The following is a 20,776-nucleotide window of genomic DNA, read 5'->3' as shown; positions in this document are numbered from 1 at the left end:
TGAACCATTATGCTTATAACAAGTTACATTACCAAAAAGATCTCCTACAAATCTACCATTCAGTATTCTGAGCCTGGAGGCAATACAGAGATCAATTAGTTGTTTTCCATGAGGATTTAATACTTTGTCTAAAGAATTTCTATATATATGTGAATCACCCAGATAGTCGTCTGGCAATAAATTTAAAAGATCATCATGAATATTATTTTCATCAGAAATAAAATCTAAATGATTACTGACTCTAGCGTTAAGATCTCCAATAATAAGAATATTACCTTTGGATGACAGCTTTGAGATTTCATTTTCAAGTAATATAAAGTCATCATTAAAGTATGTAGATGACAATGGTGGAATATAACATGCACACACATATATATCTTTTTTTAAACCAAAGAAAAATTTATCAAGCTTTAACCATAGCCTGTTGTCAGATTTTGTTACATTTAAAACTTCAGATATACCTTTATGTAAGGTAGATTTATAATATACAATTATACCTCCACTGTATCTTTTGGATCTTAATTTCTTTTTTCTAGATTTCTGTACATAATTAAAATTTACAATGTTTGTACTAGAATCAGCACCCTTCCAAGTTTCCATTAAAATATTTATGTCATATTTAAGACTAGATAAAAAATAGTCATCTTCTAATTTACCTCCCAGGCCCTGAATATTCCAACTACCAATCGACAAATTTGTTTTCATTTCAAAATCAATTTCTGGTGTAAAGCAAGATATAGATCTATAAAATTTATTGGGCAAAGGGAAGTAACTCAAATTTTCCCCAGATGGAGAATTTTCACATTTAATATTAACTCTTTTTTTTCCTTTTTTGTTTGTTTATTTCTTTGATGCTACATTTAGGAAAATTTAAACTATGAAATAATATGTAGAACAAACAAAATTAACTAGACAAAGGGATATTTTCTCTTTAACCCCTCATTAACATTCAATTAAAATTTAAGAAAACATAATTTATTTATTTTTTCCCCTTTCAGTAAATATATACCAACATATTTGAAAAAAATAACATGGTATATATACATGCTACATGAAACCTTTCATATTTTATTTTTTTTTGGGATTATGAGAACAAATTTCAAAATAAGAAACAAAACAAAAACAGTTTCACAGAACTTTCTGCTCTTATTTAGAAGACTTTCATTGTTTTTATCCAATCATAAACATAAAATGCTATTTATAAGAATAATAATGAAAACATTTTAATGATAACAATTAACAGTACACCATGGTACCCATGGCCAGTAACCAAAACATTTTAATAGTGCAAGCCTTCAAGAGCCAAACGTAGTAACTTGAGATTCATGTCTGAATTACGACGACTTGTTTGTTGGTAGTCATTGAAGTTGTTGTTTGTGAATTTGTCTTGCCACTGAGAGGAATGGTCATGATGGTTGTCCCACGGATTTCTATTAAATGTGTAATGACGCTCATGTTGCTGATTTCTCCAATTACTCTGTCTACTTTCGGTATATTGTGGATTTACGACTCCCAAAAGAGGGCTTACAATGCTTTTCAAATTTCTTACATACATTCCGATTCCTGCATATACATCTAAATGAATGCCATCACTGAAGTTAATTTGTGTTAGGTTTCTATGACGTACAAATTTCAGGTTAAATTCTGTGCATAGCTTTTCCAATAATGCATTGCAATCTAACCTTTTAACTTCATAGTCTTCAGTGTGCTTGTAATTTTTGTAGTATCTAAGTAAGAGTTCATTAATTATAATATTTGAGCCCGGCACTAATCTTTGTGTGGCCAATACCAATTTTTTCATATCATTTACAACTTCTTCTGCAGACTTCTCGTCTAAGTCATTTGATCCTACTTGATATGCGATATTATCAGCTTTCAATTTTCCAGTTTCAAGGAATTCAATTGTCCCTTTTATAGTCTCGTCTCTAAGTGTAGTAACTTTGCGGACTGATATCGAAAGATTTTTTTCGCATGCATGTCTTTAACAATAGAAGATCCTACCAACCAAAATTTTACTTCATTGTTGTTTTCTTTAGAATTTAACCTCTTTTCGTCCCGTTTTGACTCATTCATGGATTTAACACGGCTTGTATCTTGCTTAACATGATTTTCACTAGTATGTGCATTATGATTTCTATTATTATGCTCATTCTTTTCTACATGTACATGCATCTGCTTTTGTTGTATTTCTTCATTATGTGAGTTGTTTTCTTAACTATACATTGTATTTCTTTACATATTCCCTCCAATGAGTCTAATTTGAGAGTTACAAAATCTTCTTTTTCATAAACATTGGTTTTTAATTTGTTAAAACTTTCATTAACAGCTGGCATTATGTTTTCAGTGATCTGTATATTGTTTTCTTGAGTAAGTTGAATTTGTTTTACTTCAGACATAATTGTGTCAAGTTAACTACCTTGACCAAAAACTTTAACCTGAAACTCTCACTTTCATTTTCTAAGTTTAGTGGACCGTGAAATTGGGGTCAAAAGTCTAATTTTGCTTCAAAATTAAAAAGATTATATCATAAGCAACAAGTTTACTAAGTTTCAAGTTGATTATACTTCAGCTTCACCAAAAACTACCTTGACCAAAAACTTTAACCTGAAACTCCCACTTTCATTTTCTATGTTCAGTGGACCGTGAAATTGGGGTCAAAAGTCTAATTTGGCTTTAAAATTAGAAAGATCATATCATAAGCAACAGGTCTACTAAGTTTCAAGTTGATTGGACTTGACAGCTTCATCAAAAACTACCTTGACTAAAAACTTTAACCTGAACGGACGGACGCACGGACGAACGGAGCCACAGACCAGAAAACATAACAACTACAATAAGCTTCTTTCGACAAATATATTGTGCATTTTTTACTTTTTTTTCCTTCTTCAGAATAAAAAAAAACAAATACAAATTAACATTGAGTATGTGTAGAGTAAAACTTTTTATGAAACTCAAATCTTTACTTTTTCGTCACAGTTCTACAACAGTATTCTATTTGTCCAATTACTTTGTGAGTTACTAATAATGAGAAGATCAAATCATGTTTAGAGGAATATCACTTCCCAGAAAACAATCATTTGATAACCAAACACACAAGGAAACTGTTGTGACAAATATAATATAGGTAGGCCTTAATTGTGTAAGTATGGACAACTTTGGTAACTGAATTTAAAAAAATTCGGAACTGATATTTCTGAAAGCAGCATTTTGAAATAAATGTCTGTTAATACAGCTCTCCGTGTGATTTTACCTTATAACAACTCGAAATGGAGATGATGAAATGATGTTTATAATATTTGAGGTAATAAGAAACTAAGTAGAGGGTCACTAGTATCAAAGTTCCTGTTGTACTTTATCGTCACTAAGAAAATGGTATTCAATAAAATTGTGTAAAGACCAGACGTGTTTGTACGCCTTAAAATGTGAAACATGTATCATTTCATACATACATGAAAAACAATTTATTGTATTAAAAACATCTTTTAGTTTTTATGCAATTTTTAAATCATTTTTCACGCAAATATATCACGTTGACATTGTTCTTCAATATGAAGGTAAATATGTATGCATTGAGTGATATGACAATTCAAGCAGAATTACGTTTCAAATATGTATTTTTGTTGGTTTAATATCTAACAATAAACTTTCAACGCTTGAGATTTGACGGTTCAATATACATTTAAATTAACTACAAGTAACTTCATCCAACAAAAATATCGTTTGCCTTCATATGTTTTAGTTTTGCTATTTCAATGATTTAACTTATCTTTTTGAAAACATATATATATTCCAACTTATATTAATTAATGTGTGTTCATATAGTTTTGTATTACATGTTGACTGTACCAATTTCAAGAAATTAAATATAATAACGTTAAGAACTATCTTACTACATTTGTAAGATATTTTAGGGTGGTTTACATTTTGTCAAAACCTTTAGAGTTTACCTTGTATCTGTTTAGGATAGGTAGTTTACTTGAACAGATACGACAAAATTCTGGTTAAAATTAAGACCAGAGCTTACTGAAGAGGAATAGCAGTATTGATAAGGTGCTATACATTTTCGAATTGTTGATTTGTAGTACATATTACAATAACAGTAAGAACTTATTAAAGTACAGGGTCACTTGTATCAAAGTTCCTGTTGCACCTTATCGTCACTGAGAAAATGGTATTCAATAAAATTTTGTAAAGACCAGACGTGTTTGCACGCCTTAAAATGTGAAACATGTATCATTTCATACATACATGAAAAACAATTTATTGTTTTAAAAACATCTTTTAATTTTTTATGCAATTTTTAAATCATTTTTCACGCAGATATAGCATGTTGCAATTGTTCTTCAATATGAAGGGAAATATGTATGCATTGAGTGATATGACAAATTCAAGCAGAATTACGTTTCAAATATGTACTTTTGTAGGTTTAATATCCAACAATAAACTTTCAACGCTTGAGGCGAAATGAGATTTGACGGTTCAATATACATTTTAAGTAGCTTCAAGTAACTTCTTCCAACAAAAGTATTGATAGTTATATGTTCTCTTACTTTTAATCTTCTTTTTTATTATTTGCAGAAATCAGATGACTCATACTTCAGTGATATGTATTTTTTGTATAATAACTGTGTGTATGTATGCATGCAGTTTTCAAATAGATATACTACAACTCCAAATGGTTTATTTTTCTTAAGTAATTTTGTGTGTATTGATAAACGTTGAACATTGTATGTAGAAACATTTTAAAAATAATATTGTTTCACAGGGGCCTGAATCACAACAAAATTGCAACACTTGACGTCCATCTCTTCAAAGGAGTGTCGGCTCTGAACACAATGAAAGTAACACAAAATCTATATTTTACTGCATGCGATGGCAATGATTTAAACGATATTTTGAAAATAATTGGGTTGTTTTCAGATATTGTATTCCTTGTAAAATGAACAATTTAAACAAATACTAAAAGGACCGTTAGTTTGTATCATGTGTATGTTATTGGAGTAGTAATTTTTTCAACGGCGGTGTTTATCTGTTTCTGTTTCTGATATATTTACATGTGCAGAGAAGACATCATTCTGATCAAAATTGAAAAAAAATGAAAAAAGGAGAAAAAAAATTCGATCTGTTGCTGTATATTTCTACATTTTAAAATGTAGATCTATTTTGAGGACAATAAAAACATTTGCTTTTTAGACTTTTAAAATTCCTGTGTTTTGGTCTAAAATAAAGATTATTTGAAGCTTCTGAATGCCAAAAAAATATGCATATATATTTGTTTTCATAAAAACTGTCTCCACTAATAACATAAACGTACACATTTTGTTTTGTTTTAATTTTCTACTGTTTCTAAGATATAATTAATAAGTATTGACATGACAGCATACGTCATCTGCATTCTTACTTTCTTGTAATGTGTTCTATCTATATAATCAATTATATTCCATGTAAAGAACATGCATTGCAAATATTAAAGTTTGGAATATAATGCTGAACTGAAAATCTTTTATTTAAAATTTCAAATCTGTGGCAATGATATCGTTCATTTCTACTGAATAAGAACGGCAGAATATTGATAAATATAAGCTATTTCGGGTAAATAAACGTCTATCACTAGAAGTATGTAAATATAAACTCATACTAGGATTGACATTTTTTATTTGCGCAAGACGTGCGTCTCGTCTACAAAAAACTCATTATAGACGCTTGAATCAAAAATTTTACAAAGGCCAAATAAAGTACTAAGTTGAAAAGCATGTAGGACTGCAAATTCAAAGTTTTGTAAACAGTAAATTTATAATTGTTACCATATCAATGATAAGTCATGTTAACATAAAAGCGCCGACTACTAGGCTTGTGATATCCTGGAGGATACAAACTCGCATCGACCAAGTGGTTGTAAATAAACTCATCATAGAAACCAGGATTGAAATTTATAGTTGTGTCAGACGCCCGTTTTGTCTACAAAAGAATCATCAGTGACCCTTGAATCCCAAATATGTTACTTAGGTCAAATAAAGTACTATATGCAACATAACAACCAATTTTCAAATAGATATACTTCACATCCAATGGTCCTTTCTTCGTAGGTAATCATGTTTTTATTGATGAATATTGAATATTTGATGTAGAAATACGTTTAATAAATATCATATTACAGGTGGCTGGACTACAACCAAATTGCAATTCTTGATGTTAATGTTTTTAACGGATTAACGGCTCTGGAGACATTGTAAGTAACAAACAAATAGCTGCCTTCATTTGTTGCTTGTTTGATCTCACAATGATTAAAACTATCTTTTTGAAAATAATTGCCATCTTTTGTATGTCAATCTTATTGTGTATTACATGTAAAGTGCATACTTTAGACGAATTATAAATGCGGACATCTATACTTTATGTCATTGGATTGCTGAAACAAGTTAAAGGAATTAAAATTTTGTCAACGGAGAGGTTTTTCTGTTTCTGTTTAGGACAAAATATTATACAGGAGCAGAGATGTTATAATTTTTCATCAAAATTAAAACAAAACTGAAGAAAGAGAAAGATGATTTTGGATCTGTTGCTGTATATTTCTATTGTTTTTTAGTAATATATATATATATTAGAACGATAAAACTATTTGCCCTTTGGACTTAATACATTTTACATTGTTATATTTTGCTCTACAATTAAAAATAAAAAATTATATGAAGCTACTGAATATATAGTGTGGTCATCATTTATATACATTGTGTTGTGATTGAATTTCGTGTCGTTTCTCAGATATGATACAACACAGTTTATAGTCGTCTGAATTCTTTCTTTCTTGTAATGTGTAGGTTGGGTTTTTCAAGAAAATGTATCTAGCGACCTGATGCAAAATTCCTATAGCTGTACCATGCATATGTATGAAGTTAAATAAATATGATATGATACAACACAGTATATAGTCGTCTGAATTCTTTCTTTCTTGTAATGTGTAGTATCCAAAGATAATCAAATTAATTCCGTGTTAAAAAAAAAACACATGCATTTACAAATAACAACATATTAGGATTAAATTCTGATAAAGACCGGAAAATTTATAAGATGCTCAATCGAAAATCTTTCATTTACGGTTTTGCAGCATATACCTCCCCCCTAACAAAAATATTTTCGAAAAATCAATTACATAGAAATGCAAAATAAATTTATTTAAACATGAAAAAAAGTAAGAGGTTTAAATTGAAAATTTAGGTAACTGAATTGAAAACGTTGAGTTCGCATCATTCCGACCCTTTTCTCTACATTAAATACAACTACGTCCAACTAACGCAAATGCCACTGACGATGGACTTTTGAATGACGGGATAACTTTAATACGTCAAAAGGACTTACTTGAAATCTGCTAACACTGTTGTAAAACTGTCATTGAATTATTGTATCTAAATTCATATAATAATTGGGCAAACAGTCTTAGACCAACCTTGATTATTATAGGTTTAAGGGCAGATATTGTAGATAGTTATGTCTCATCATAATAATGGGGCAAACTGTCTTAGACCAACCTTGATTGTTATAGGTTTAAGGGCATATATTGTAGATAGAAATGTCTCATCATAATAATGGGACAAACTGTCTTAGACAAATCTTGATTATTATAGGTTTAAGGGTAGATATTGTAGATAGTAATGTCTTCATAATAATGGGGCAAACTGTCTTAGACCAACCTTGATTATTATAGGTTTAAGGGCAGATATTGTAGATAGAAATGTCTCATCATAATAATGCGGCAAACTGTCTTAGACCAACCTTGATTATTATAGGTTTAAGGGCAGATATTGTAGAAAGTAATGTCTCATCATAATAATGCGACAAACTGTCTTTGACCAACCTTGATTATTATAGGTTTAAGGGCAGATATTGTAGAAAGTAATGTCTCATCATAATAATGCGACAAACTGTCTTAGACCAACCTTGATTATTATAGGTTTAAGGGTAGATATTGTAGATAGTTATGTCTCATCATAATAATGGGGCAAACTGTCTTAGACCAACCTTGATTGTTATAGGTTTAAGGGCAGATATTGTAGATAGAAATGTCTCATCATAATAATGGGACAAACTGTCTTAGACAAATCTTGATTATTATAGGTTTAAGGGTAGATATTGTAGATAGTAATGTCTTCATAATAATGGGGCAAACTGTCTTAGACCAACCTTGATTATTATAGGTTTAAGGGTAGATATTGTAGATAGTAATATCTCATCATAATAATGGGGCAAACTGTCTTATACTAACCTTGATTATTATAGGTTTAAGGGTAGATATTGTAGATAGTAATATCTCATCATAATAATGGGGCAAACTGTCTTATACCAACCTTGATTATTATAGGTTAAAGGGCAGATATTGTAGATAGTAATGTCTCATCATAATAATGCGGCAAACTGTCTTATACCAACCTTGATTATTATAGGTTTAAGGGCAGATATTGTAGAAAGTAATGTCTCATCATAATAATTGGGCAAACTGTCTTATACCAACCTTGATTATTATAGGTTAAAGGGCAGATATTGTAGATAGTAATGTCTCATCATAATAATGCGGCAAACTGTCTTATACCAACCTTGATTATTATAGGTTTAAGGGCAGATATTGTAGAAAGTAATGTCTCATCATAATAATTGGGCAAACTGTCTTATACCAACCTTGATTATTATAGGTTAAAGGGCAGATATTGTAGATAGTAATGTCTCATCATAATAATGCGGCAAACTGTCTTATACCAACCTTGATTATTATAGGTTTAAGGGCAGATATTGTAGAAAGTAATGTCTCATCATAATAATGGGGCAAACTGTCTTATACCAACCTTGATTATTATAGGTTTAAGGGTAGATATTGTAGATAGTAATGTCTCATCATAATAATTGGGCAAACTGTCTTATACCAACCTTGATTATTATAGGTTAAAGGGCAGATATTGTAGATAGTAATGTCTCATCATAATAATGCGACAAACTGTCTTAGACCAACCTTGATTATTATAAGTTTAAGGGCAGATATTGTAGATAGTAATGTCTCATCATAATAATGCGACAAACTGTCTTAGACCAACCTTTATTATTATAGGTTTAAGGGCAGATATTGTAGATAGTAATGTCTCATCATAATAATTGGGCAAACTGTCTTATACCAACCTTGATTATTATAGGTTTAAGGGCAGATATTGTAGATAGTAATGTCTCATCATAATAATGGGGCAAACTGTCTTAAACCAACCTTGATTATTATAGGTTAAAGGGCAGATATTGTAGATAGTAATGTCTCATCATAATAATGCGACAAACTGTCTTAGACCAACCTTTATTATTATAGGTTTAAGGGCAGATATTGTAGATAGTAATGTCTCATCATAATAATGCGACAAACTGTCTTAGACCAACCTTTATTATTATAGGTTTAAGGGCAGATATTGTAGATAGTAATGTCTCATCATAATAATTGGGCAAACTGTCTTATACCAACCTTGATTATTATAGGTTTAAGGGCAGATATTGTAGATAGTAATGTCTCATCATAATAATGGGGCAAACTGTCTTAGACCAACCTTGATTATTATAGGTTAAAGGGCAGATATTGTAGATAGTAATGTCTCATCATAATAATGCGACAAACTGTCTTAGACCAACCTTTATTATTATAGGTTTAAGGGCAGATATTGTAGATAGTAATGTCTCATCATAATAATTGGGCAAACTGTCTTATACCAACCTTGATTATTATAGGTTAAAGGGCAGATATTGAAGATAATTTTGTCTCATCATAATTATGTATGCCATAGCTGAATAAATGTTTGATGGTCGTTTATATCCTGTTATCTTATAAAACAAACAGATATACAAGACTTCCATTGGCCTATTTTCTGCCAAAGTTAATCTGTTTTCATTGACAAGTATGCCATATATCATACACACATACGTTATGATATTTTTAGGTACAGATCGATTGAGTTGCTATAAGTTATCTCATCACTATCATATTATTCATTCTTTTCAAGTAACATAAGCATTTATGAAAGCAAAAATAAATAACTAGTAATTTAATCTTTTGTTAAAACGTTTTGTAATTTAACCAAATATGATAAAATATAACTAAATTAAAAAACCAAATGTCTGCAAATTTTAAAGAGGATTGTATAGATTCGTTTTTATGTATTTTTGTATCAGTTTTTAGAACTTAATAATAAGGACTTTTCGATGTAACTGAATTGATAAAATGATTTACTTTACATGAATTAATTTAATGGAGATAATTTCATATTCTTGAATGACAAGATAGTTAAATGGAGCCGGGATGAAACAAATATTCTGATATTTAAAAACCAATTGTTAAGAGAACAATTAAAGACCTTTCTACCCTATGATATGGAAAATATTAAAATTGGGTTTCAAATGTCACTTTCAGTGCCAACTGATACCTTATTGTAAGTTGATTTTTAAATCTATAGTTACTATATACTTTTGTTTAAATAAAGGGAGATACAATGTCATTAGTTACCTCCTGTTTGAAAATTGTCGATTCAGTATTATCTGGTAATTTACTTGACACTCATTTTAGAAATACATGATTCTATGTACTTTCCGATTAAAAAAAGTACAAATAAATAGCTACTTTTGGTAAACACTAGATCATTTTCGTTTGGGTTTTTCAAGAAAAGATGGCTTGCCACCTATTGCAAAATTCCTATAATTGTATCATATATATGTATGAAGTTAAAGAAAAGGTCAACATCTACCAAGTAAAAATTTCGTCATAAACCTAGGACCTCTAATCAAAAGACCCTATGTCTTTATTAAATAAGGTTAATTAGTTATATCATCATTTACATAATTTCAAATATAAGAGTGGACAAAAGTACCATTTGTTGTCAACATACCCTTTCAACCACAATTAATGAGTTACGGCATGTCGCAGCTAACAATTTAGCAAAATATGTTGTTGATTTTTTATATTTTTTTTCTAAAAGAAGTGAAAATAAGCCAAAATCAGAATAAAAAACATGACTATGACCTTTGACTTGACCTGATTTTCTGCTGATTGAAACTAAAACCTCAAATCAAAAGACTCTTGATCTCCATCACTTTTGATTTACCAGTTGCATTTATATGTCACTTATTTTAAATACAAAAGGGGAAATATCTTACATATGCAAGCTCCAGGCCGCTTCGGTTGAAAATAAACTCATCAAAGAAAACAGGACTAAATTTAGTATATACGCCAGACGCTCGTTTCGTCAACAAAAGACTCATCAGTGACGCTCGATCCAAAAAAGTTAAAAAGGCCAAATAAAGTACGAAGTTAAAGAGCATTGAGGACCAAAATTCCTAAAAGTTTTGTCAATTACAGCTAAGGTAATCTATGCCTGAGGTAGAATAGCCTTAGTATTTCAAAAAATTCAAACATTTTTAAACAGTAAATTTATAAATATAACCATATCAATGACAATTCATGTCAGCACAAAAAGTGCTGACTATTGGGCTTGTGATACCCTCGGGGAAATAAATCTCCACCCGCAGTGGCATCGACCCAGTTGAAGTTATTCTTTAGTTCTTGAGGATATTACGAGATTTGGGCGATAACTCTTACAATAAAAAAGTGTTTTGTTAAACAGGGTTAGTTTCAAAGTCGATATCATATGCAAAAAAAAAACGAGTCACATCTTCCAAAACAAACAAACACCGGCGGAAGAAGAAAAAAAAATAATAATCAAAACAAAACCAAAAGGTCTTTCCACAGAAAAGCGGAAAGATCTTATTAAACTCAATATAGCTACTAAGATAATAGATAAAATTGAACTTAAAATAAAAAAATGCAAACAACAAGTCACTGTACGTACTTCATAAATATACTGCATAGTGAGCTATAAAAGGCCTTGACATTATTAAAGTCAAATACGTCAAACTAGAAAATTACCGTCTGGTTGATACACAACCAAATAATTAATTAATGAAAAACAGGTATGATATACAGCAATACACAACAATTCTGGCCTATTTATTGGAATTCGCATTAAAGGATTAAATTATTGTGCCTGGCCTATGTTCTGGCATTCGCATTAAAGGATTAAATTATCGGGAAGATTGTTAAACATTCCTTTAGGTAGGTAGATGGGACAGAAATAACCGAAAATGAATTAATATTTTGTAGGATGTTATCGATTATTTTTATGCTCGACGTCGTTTTGCATTATGTATATTTCGTAGATGATTGCGATGCTCTTTCTGTATCATTTAGAAACTAATGTTCATTGATATTTAATGAATGACAGAGAATCATTATTAATATTGTTTTTGCATAAACAGGAGACTAGGCGGTAATCCTTTTGATTGCTCAATATGTATAATGAAAAGCTTCCAGGATTTTCTTCAAAAGAATAATAACTTCGGGAATTCCCGTGCAAGTTGCTATGGCGAAGCAAACCTGTTAATTAACCATAACTTCACCAGCTGCAAAGGTAATATAATCCAGCTAATATTTGGAAATAAATCAAGATAAACATATCGGTGTAGGAGAAAACTAGTTGCATGATGCATGTGGCAAATTCTTGGCACAGAAACAAGGCAAATGAAACTTAAGTATTTTCATGTATCAAAGTAAAAGCTTCCAGTTACACAAACTATCACATTAAATGAAACAATGTTTTGTACACAAAAGAAGAAGTGTGTGTGTGTGTGGTTTGATTGCCAGTGAAAACAAAGGGATAATGTATAAAGTGTCGTGCGAACGTGATGAATACCTAATAGTTGAAGAGGATTTAATTGTTGAATTGAGCATCTAGTGCAGTAACATTGGTACCGTTAATATTATAAAAAGAATAATATGAATTGATTTATACTGAAATTAGTTGTTATACTTTCCAAGATCAAACTATAACAAACATAAAATATACACGATACTGTAATTTGAAGTTTGAGCCCTTTGACTTTCTTTTGCGGATTGTTAGCCATCTCGATACTTATATATACGTAAAGTCTTTTCCTAAGAATTATTTTATTCTTGATGTAATTTCTAGTTGAATTTTTTTTTTTTTTGTATCGTTTGAAATTTAGTTGTTCTATGTTCATATTGTTGTGTTTAAACTTTAGTTGTTCAATGCTTATTTGTTTGTGTTGAAACTTTAGTTGTTCCTTGTTTTTGTTGTAGTGTTTAAACTTAAGTTGTTCTATACAGATGTAGGTAGATGTGGTGTGTGTGCCAATGAGACAACTCTCCATCCAAATAACAATTTATAAAAGTAAACCATTATAGGTCAATGTACGACCTTCAACACGGAGCCGTGGCTCACACCGAACAAAAAGCTATAAGGGGCCCAAAAATTACTAGTGTAAAACCATTCGAACGGGAAAACCAACGGTCTAATCTATATAAAAAACGAGAAACGAGAAACACGTATAAATTACATAAACAAGCGACAATTACTGTACATCAGATTCCTGACTTAGGACAGGTGCAAATGTTCATTTTGTAGTGTTTAAACTTTAGTTGTTCTATGTTTATTTTGTAGTGTTTAAACTTTAGTTGTTCTGTTTATTTTGTACTGTTTAAACTTAAGTTGTTCTATGTTCATTTTATAGTGTTTAAATTTAGTTGTTCTATGTTCGTTTTATAGTGTTTAAACTTAAGTTGTTCTTTGTTCATTTTGTAGTGTTTAAACTTACGTTGTTCTATGTTTATTTCACAACACTTGTATCGTTGTGATCAGTGGTCTGTTTGACATATATATTTTTTTTCTCAAGGATTTATTTTATATTTCTTTCTTTAAACATTGTTCCTGTAAGGGAAGACAACAGCACCTCTCTCAATTACTACTTTGCCTCCACTATGTTTAATAGGAAGTATTACAAATAAATAAGATTGTGTTCAGAAAAAAAAAAACAATCTATTACATTACTTCTGAACTCGGTGTAGTCTGTTTATAATTAAATGTAGGAATATTAAACTATGAGACATACTTTCACTCGCATATGTTTAAAACGTGCATATGATGTAAATCTAATGACATTGGATTGGCTGTAAAAAGAACATTCATGCTTGGTTTGCAAGGGGGGATCTGATATTATTCCCCACACCCTGCCTTCCCACGAAAATCAAATGATCTGTGACTAATGAGTATATTAAAATTTCCAATTTTCTGTATTCAAATATTTTCAAACTTCTTTGTAAATATTTGAATCCTAGCCATATAAAATATTTATCTTTTTCTTCTGTCATCTTTTTTTAACACTAACAATCCAAAAGACATGCTAAGGGAATCATAAACCGTGCAAAAATTGAAATATAGTTTGAAACTGGTATAGTTAACACTTTGCTTTCCGGTAAAGAAAAACAATTGAAGCCTTTTGTATTTCTTCTGAATATGCTGCTGTCTGCCTGTTGATAAATTATTGTTTCCCAAACATATGCTCTCACTCATTCAATTTCATGATTGATTGATTGTTGCTTTTAAAAAAAACCTCATATTTTTGTCAGGTACACAAACGACAACAGAATCCTATCCATTGTCTGTTACTACAGAGTATCCAGCACGTACAACAGAAAGTACAACAGGTATGGTCAGAGTTTATGATTTATTTCGTTGATTGCAATTAAATTGTAATGTTGGTTGGTCGTTCTCATCATGGGTCCAGATTGAGAGATTGTTGACACAAATTAGATTTAATAATCAAGATTGAACTGTCTGGATATATAACAACATTCCCTTCATATCCATTTTTTTCTTATTTATTTTTGCAAGAGTACCTACAGTCTTAGTCTATATCTTCATGCAATAGTATCACTTTAAAAAAAACCTTAACGTGTTTAGCAATCACACAAGTTTTAGTTTTTGTTTTCTTAAATAAAACACAAATTAAGAAATAAGAATTAGTTCAATTTAATATCATTAAAAGGAATGACTAGCGTATATTTAACCAGATTAGATTGTTTAGACATAAGTTTCCCGGGTCAAAAGTAAGAATCCATTATATCTCTCTTAAACAATATGTTGTGTGTTTATAAATTATATGTAGTAATATTACACATGCAATAACATAAATGATACCACACACACATAAACAAAACCTAAGCCGATCAAGATTTTTACAAAATTTAATAAATAGAATAGAAATTGATTTGATTTATTTTGTCTCATTATTACGCAATAAATCCATGTTTTGTAATAAAATCTTTGCCATGTTTGGGGTTTTTTTTTGTAAATTTTTTGATTGCTTGCAACATCTTTTTTTTCTTCTTCATTTCTTCATCCTTTTGTAATACTTATCATCAAAAAAAGCAGGATGAGGGAAATATTTTCCGTGCAAACATTAAAATATTATTTGAAACTGGTGTACATGTAGTTAACACTTTAATTTCTTCTAAATATTGATCCCTTAAATATGCTATTGTCTGTTTGTTGATGAATTGTTGTTTCCCAAAGGTATGTTTTTACTCTTTTTATTTAATAATTAATGGGTATTTGCCTTTTTAAAATTCTTTCTTATTTTCATTTTTGTCAGAATCACAAACGGCAACAGTATCCTATCTATCGTCTGTTACTACAACAGAAAGTACAACAGGTAAGGTCAGAGTTTATGATCAGAAAAATTTACTAATACTAAACGTTTATCAGCATTTAGTCCATTTTTACATTCTAGTTCTTTGCTGTTTTGGGGTTTATAAATGTTGTTTCATGTATCACTATTTATTGTTCTGAAATTATTCTTATATGAAGTGCTTTTATTGTAATACTTCGAAAGTAACCATTACTTATGGTCTAAATGTATTAAAGTCCGATCTGTCTCCATGCTTTTTAATTGCATTATTGACTTAAGATTGCAAATTATTAACAAAATTAAACATTTCTGCCTTTTGATTTGAAGAATGATGAGGAACGGAATGAATGAAATATAGACTCGCTGGACGAAATCGACTGTATTGATATATGATATCCAGATAATCAATCAATGTTTATGATAGTCAATAATAAGAATTCTGTTTTTTCTTTGTTTAAATTTTATTAGATACTGAACAAGGCCCTGTTGACGCCATTAATATTACATCAGATTGCAATTTTTTTGTAGGTATAATAAATACAGATGTTATCTTTTTATCTAGTGGAGGTGGCATTTTATTCCTTCTCAGTGCTGCTATCGCTTGCTTTTGCGCTCGTAAAAAATATAAAAGAGGAAACTTAACCCGAAACGTTAATAACCACGACGATAATGTTGACCGTCGAGCAGAAAGCAGTCCAAATGTGTCCACAAATAGAGGGAGCGATGCACAATATGAGGAAATTGAGGAAATCGAAATGTCAGATGTCATTGTATCACCATTAGAACAAAGAAATCTGACTGATAGTGATATATCAAGTGATTCGTCGGCGGACGGGATTCAGGTGGACGAGGAGAGAAGAAGGAACAATACAAATGTTTATCAATCATTACAAAGAAGTAGTCTTAACGAATCGAGACTTTATTCGAGTCTTAAAAGTCTTCATCTGGAAGAAATAGTGGATGAACCTATCTAAAACAAAAACATTTCTTAAACAAAAGACAATAACAAACAGAATATAAAGTATTATTTGGAAGTCAGTCCTTTTGATATTGACATACTTAATTATAAACCGTTTCTTATATTCTCTTTTGAAAGATTTATGTTTGTTTTAGTAAGGTTCACACTTAACGTAGCACAATTGACATTGTTTTGTAATTGGGGCCTTCATGGGATCCACATATAAACTCTTGACTGATTTTGTTGGTGGGCTTTGACTTTGATCATTCATGATCAAGGTTAACAAATCAAAGAGCTTCTTGTGCATGTCAAGATTTTTATTATATAAATTTAATTTTAAAATATTTAAACAGAAATTGAAATTGGTCACGAGCATGTTCTATCTTGAAATGCCCCAGAAAATATCAAAACATTCAAAATACCTTTCTTTGTTTTGTTTTTTATATTCCCCTACCCACTTGATATGTCAATAATGACCTCAAAGGTTCAATTCAATTTTTATTAGCATTTATCATTTTATGAAATAACTCCTTACAGCAGTATACAACGATTCAAGTGTTTATTTATTTAATTACAGTCAAATACGTACTTGCAGAAGTATACCACATAGTGTTTTTTTTCTGTTTAATAGTTGTATTAATCATCAGGCAAACAGTTTGTAAAGTGTTTATAGATATAATTCCTCAATTTCCGTTTCTGTTAATTGACGGTTGCAAATGTGCAATCAAAAAGAAAACAATAACAGACTGACAACAATAAGACAAACAGTCATTAACCATATACAACACTTCAGATTGGGAAACACTAATTAATAGAAACCAAGATAAACTCATGTAGGGTTAACAACTATTGATGTATTGTTAACATTATTTTTTATCCTTTGTTAAAATAATAGTAGACACGTACTGGTTATTTTATGGAATATTCTATATGATAATTAGAATTGCTATTATAATTCCTTTTTAAAGTGTTTATTTTGCATGGCCAGAGTTTATAACAATGTCAATGTACGTGCTCTCCTCTCTTTGGAGTCCTATGATTACGTTATTGAATTATTTTATGCGGTGTTGTAAAATCTATGTAGTAACAAAGTATTATTTGTTGATGTATTTGTATATATTTATTTTTTATAAAAGTTTGTTCAGTTTTCGATGCCGTGTATACTTAAATTATATCTATGATCAGATAAAAAAAAATATGTACGTAAAAATAGAAATGGTGGTTTTTTACTGTTTTTGTAGTTGCAAATGTCTACTCTGTACATTTTTCAAATATTTGTTGTTATCCATTTTAGATTTTTTATCAGATGATACAATATATCACACATATATTAAAACTTAATCAGTTTGAAAATTAAATCTTTGATTGTAAACCCTTTAGCTATTGTTTGAATTTTATGAACTGTCGTTGTCAATTATAAAAATGTTATTTCCAGTGATGTCATAGGTTGAACCTATAGATCGGTTGACATTGCTTGTGATGTGTGAAGGGCTAAGTTGGGGTGCTTCGTCACCGATAACATTGAAAGTTACATCATTGTCTGCCAATGTAATGTTTCTATCATATGAAACCTTCTTTCGGTTGCAATTAAGATATTTTATCTGTGGATTCATTCATGATATGATCTACTAACTGATAATCCTGATGAAGCATGGTACCCTTCCTACTGTTTCTGTCAACTGAAAAATTGCTTACTGAGATGTATTGATAATTTTACTGTAAAATGGTGTTTTTGTATGCAAGAAACTTTATTAGGTGGTGTTAAATTGAAAAAAAATGTATGTGTAATGTTTTGTGTGTAGTAGCATATGTTTACTCTGTACATTTTTAAAAATATCTGTTATGATAATTTGAATGTATTATCTTTGAAATGATTTATGCTAGATTTTACTCTCTGTTATTCTTTAAAATGTATTGCAGGATAACATTTGAAAAAGCCTGTACCAAGTCAGAAATATGGCAGTTGTTGTCCATTGGTTTGATGTGTTTTATCATTTGATTTTGCCATTTGATTAGTGACTTTCCGTTTTGAATTTTCCTCGGAGTTCAGTATTTTCGTGATTTTACTTTTTACTACTGCTTTTGTCAATTCAAATATTGCTGAGATGTCTTCACAATTTTTCTGTCAATAGGAAACCTGTGTTTTGTACGCAAGAAACTTATTAGGTGGTGTTACATTGAAAACAATTTATGTATGTATACTAAGTTGTTTTGTCGTAGCATATATGTACTATGTACATTTGTTTACTATCTGTAATGATAATTTGACTGAATTATCTTTGATTTGATTTATGAAAGATTTTACTCACTTTTATCCTTTATAAAATACTGTAGCCTTACTACTATTTTTGTTAATGGGAGACTTCCTGACTGTGATGTGTATATATAGTTACTGTATATAGGATACATGTGTTTTGTAAGCAGCAAACTTAATTGGGTGGTGTGAAATTGAAAACAATGTATTTAGACTGGGTTTTTTTTGTAGAAGCATATGTCTACTTTGTACATTTGTTACTATCTGTAATGCTAATTTGAATGAATTATCTTTGAATTTATTAATGATAGATTTTACTCATAATCATCTATGATGAGTTTATTTGCAACCACTGGGTCGATGCCACTGCTGGTGGAGATTTATTTCCCCGAGGGTATCACAAGCCCAGTAGTCAGCACTTCTATATGATATGTTCATAATTATAAATTAACTGTTAACAAAACTTTGAATTTTTGAAAAACTAAGGCTTTTCTACCTCAGGAATAGATAACCTTAGCTGTATTTGGCAAAACTTTTAGAAATTTTCGGTCCTCAATGCTATTCAACTTCGTACTTTATTTGGCCCTTTAAACATTTTTTGATTCGAGCGTCACTGACGAGTCTTTTTGAGACGAAACCCGCATCTGGCGCAATTATAAATCATTTTAATCCTGGTATCTATAATGAGTTTATTATGCTTTGTAAAGTGTTGTAGCTTTACTATTGCTTTTGTCAATGGGAGTCTTGCTGACTGTGTAGATATTTTTACTGTTTATGAGAAACATGTTTTTGTATGCACAATCTTTATTCAGTGGTAATAAATTGAAAACAATGTATTTGAACCGTTGAAATAAAAAGTATGATTCAATTCATGTTTTGAACAGTGATACAAAGTTGTCATTTTAGTTATAAGAGAATTTTATAAAACAATCAGAATTTTACATGGTTAATTTGTATCGATGTAGTTTAGAAAATCCGAGATAAATATTCAGACAATAACTCGGAGGAATACTTACAAGCGGCAAAAGGATGAGCAGTCCTCCAAACACTTATAAAACTTAAAAACCTGATCCACACGAACTCAATAAACAACAGGGTGTGAATTCATGTGCTTTGTGAATGGAATTCGTGTCGTAATTTTCTATTTTTGTAACTTAATCTTTTCATTTCGATTGCTATATGTACATTTAGATGACTGTTTGTAAATATATGTTTCGTGCTTTATGTATATAAAAATAAAAATTATATAGACGTGTAGTTTTCATTGTTTTTTTGACATACAAACATTCGAGAACATGAACATGTGAAGGATTCGCTTTTGGGAAAGAAGAAAGGAGGATTCATATAAAAATCATAAGTTTAATGACAACAAACAATGCAATTGACAAAAGTAAAAACAACAAAGGGAGGAACACAATTACAAAACATCTCAAAAAATACTAAAGACTTAGCAACACGAACCCCATCAAAAATAGGGGAGAACTCAGGTGTTTATACAATTTTAACAATTCCTGCTAATCAAGTGGCACCCGTCTTCTAACTCTTCTATCAACTTTGATGTACCAAACTCCTTTTCCTTTAGTCAGTCCATTCGACGTTTTTATGAGAATTTAGTTTTAAACATTTACCTACCATCATTTAATCGTTAGTACAACATCCTAATATACAGTTATTTAATATGTAACTATGCAATATATCAAAGGATATTTCCCGAGGTATGACGATCAGCTTATTGTTCCATTGTCAGAAGCCAACGGCTGAGGGCAATAGAACAATGAGCTGATCTTCATACCAAGGAAATATATTTTTGATCTGTTTTATTACCTAATACATACTGAGTCAGTTCTATTAAATTCTTAGAAATAAAACTTATGAAAGCTGAGTATGAAAGTAACAACTGTATTAATTAAAATGTGTAAGGAGCATACATGTACAACAAATACTTTAGAAATTCAATAAAACGGACATGCAATCAGAGTAATTTAAATGACAAGAAATCATTACAGTCA

At 30.2% G+C, this 20,776-nt stretch overlaps 1 protein-coding gene across 1 annotated transcript; it reads left to right on the top strand.

The window, feature by feature from the left end:
- The first annotated feature begins 12,235 nt into the window (after positions 1–12,235).
- Positions 12,236–20,018, top strand: LOC143056330 (uncharacterized). The gene is made up of 4 exons (XM_076229418.1): positions 12,236–12,479; positions 14,495–14,572; positions 15,520–15,579; positions 16,084–20,018. The coding sequence occupies exons 1-4, from the start codon at positions 12,368–12,370 to the stop codon at positions 16,527–16,529; spliced, it is 696 nt and encodes a 231-aa protein (XP_076085533.1). The 5' UTR covers positions 12,236–12,367; the 3' UTR covers positions 16,530–20,018.
- The last annotated feature ends 758 nt before the right edge of the window (positions 20,019–20,776 follow it).

This window comes from Mytilus galloprovincialis, chromosome 13 (assembly GCF_965363235.1).
Source record: "Mytilus galloprovincialis chromosome 13, xbMytGall1.hap1.1, whole genome shotgun sequence".
In the NCBI taxonomy this organism is placed as follows: Eukaryota; Metazoa; Mollusca; class Bivalvia; order Mytilida; family Mytilidae; genus Mytilus; species Mytilus galloprovincialis.
The sequence above is the reverse complement of the archived record's forward strand: the minus strand, read 5'-3'. Positions and strand labels throughout refer to the sequence as shown.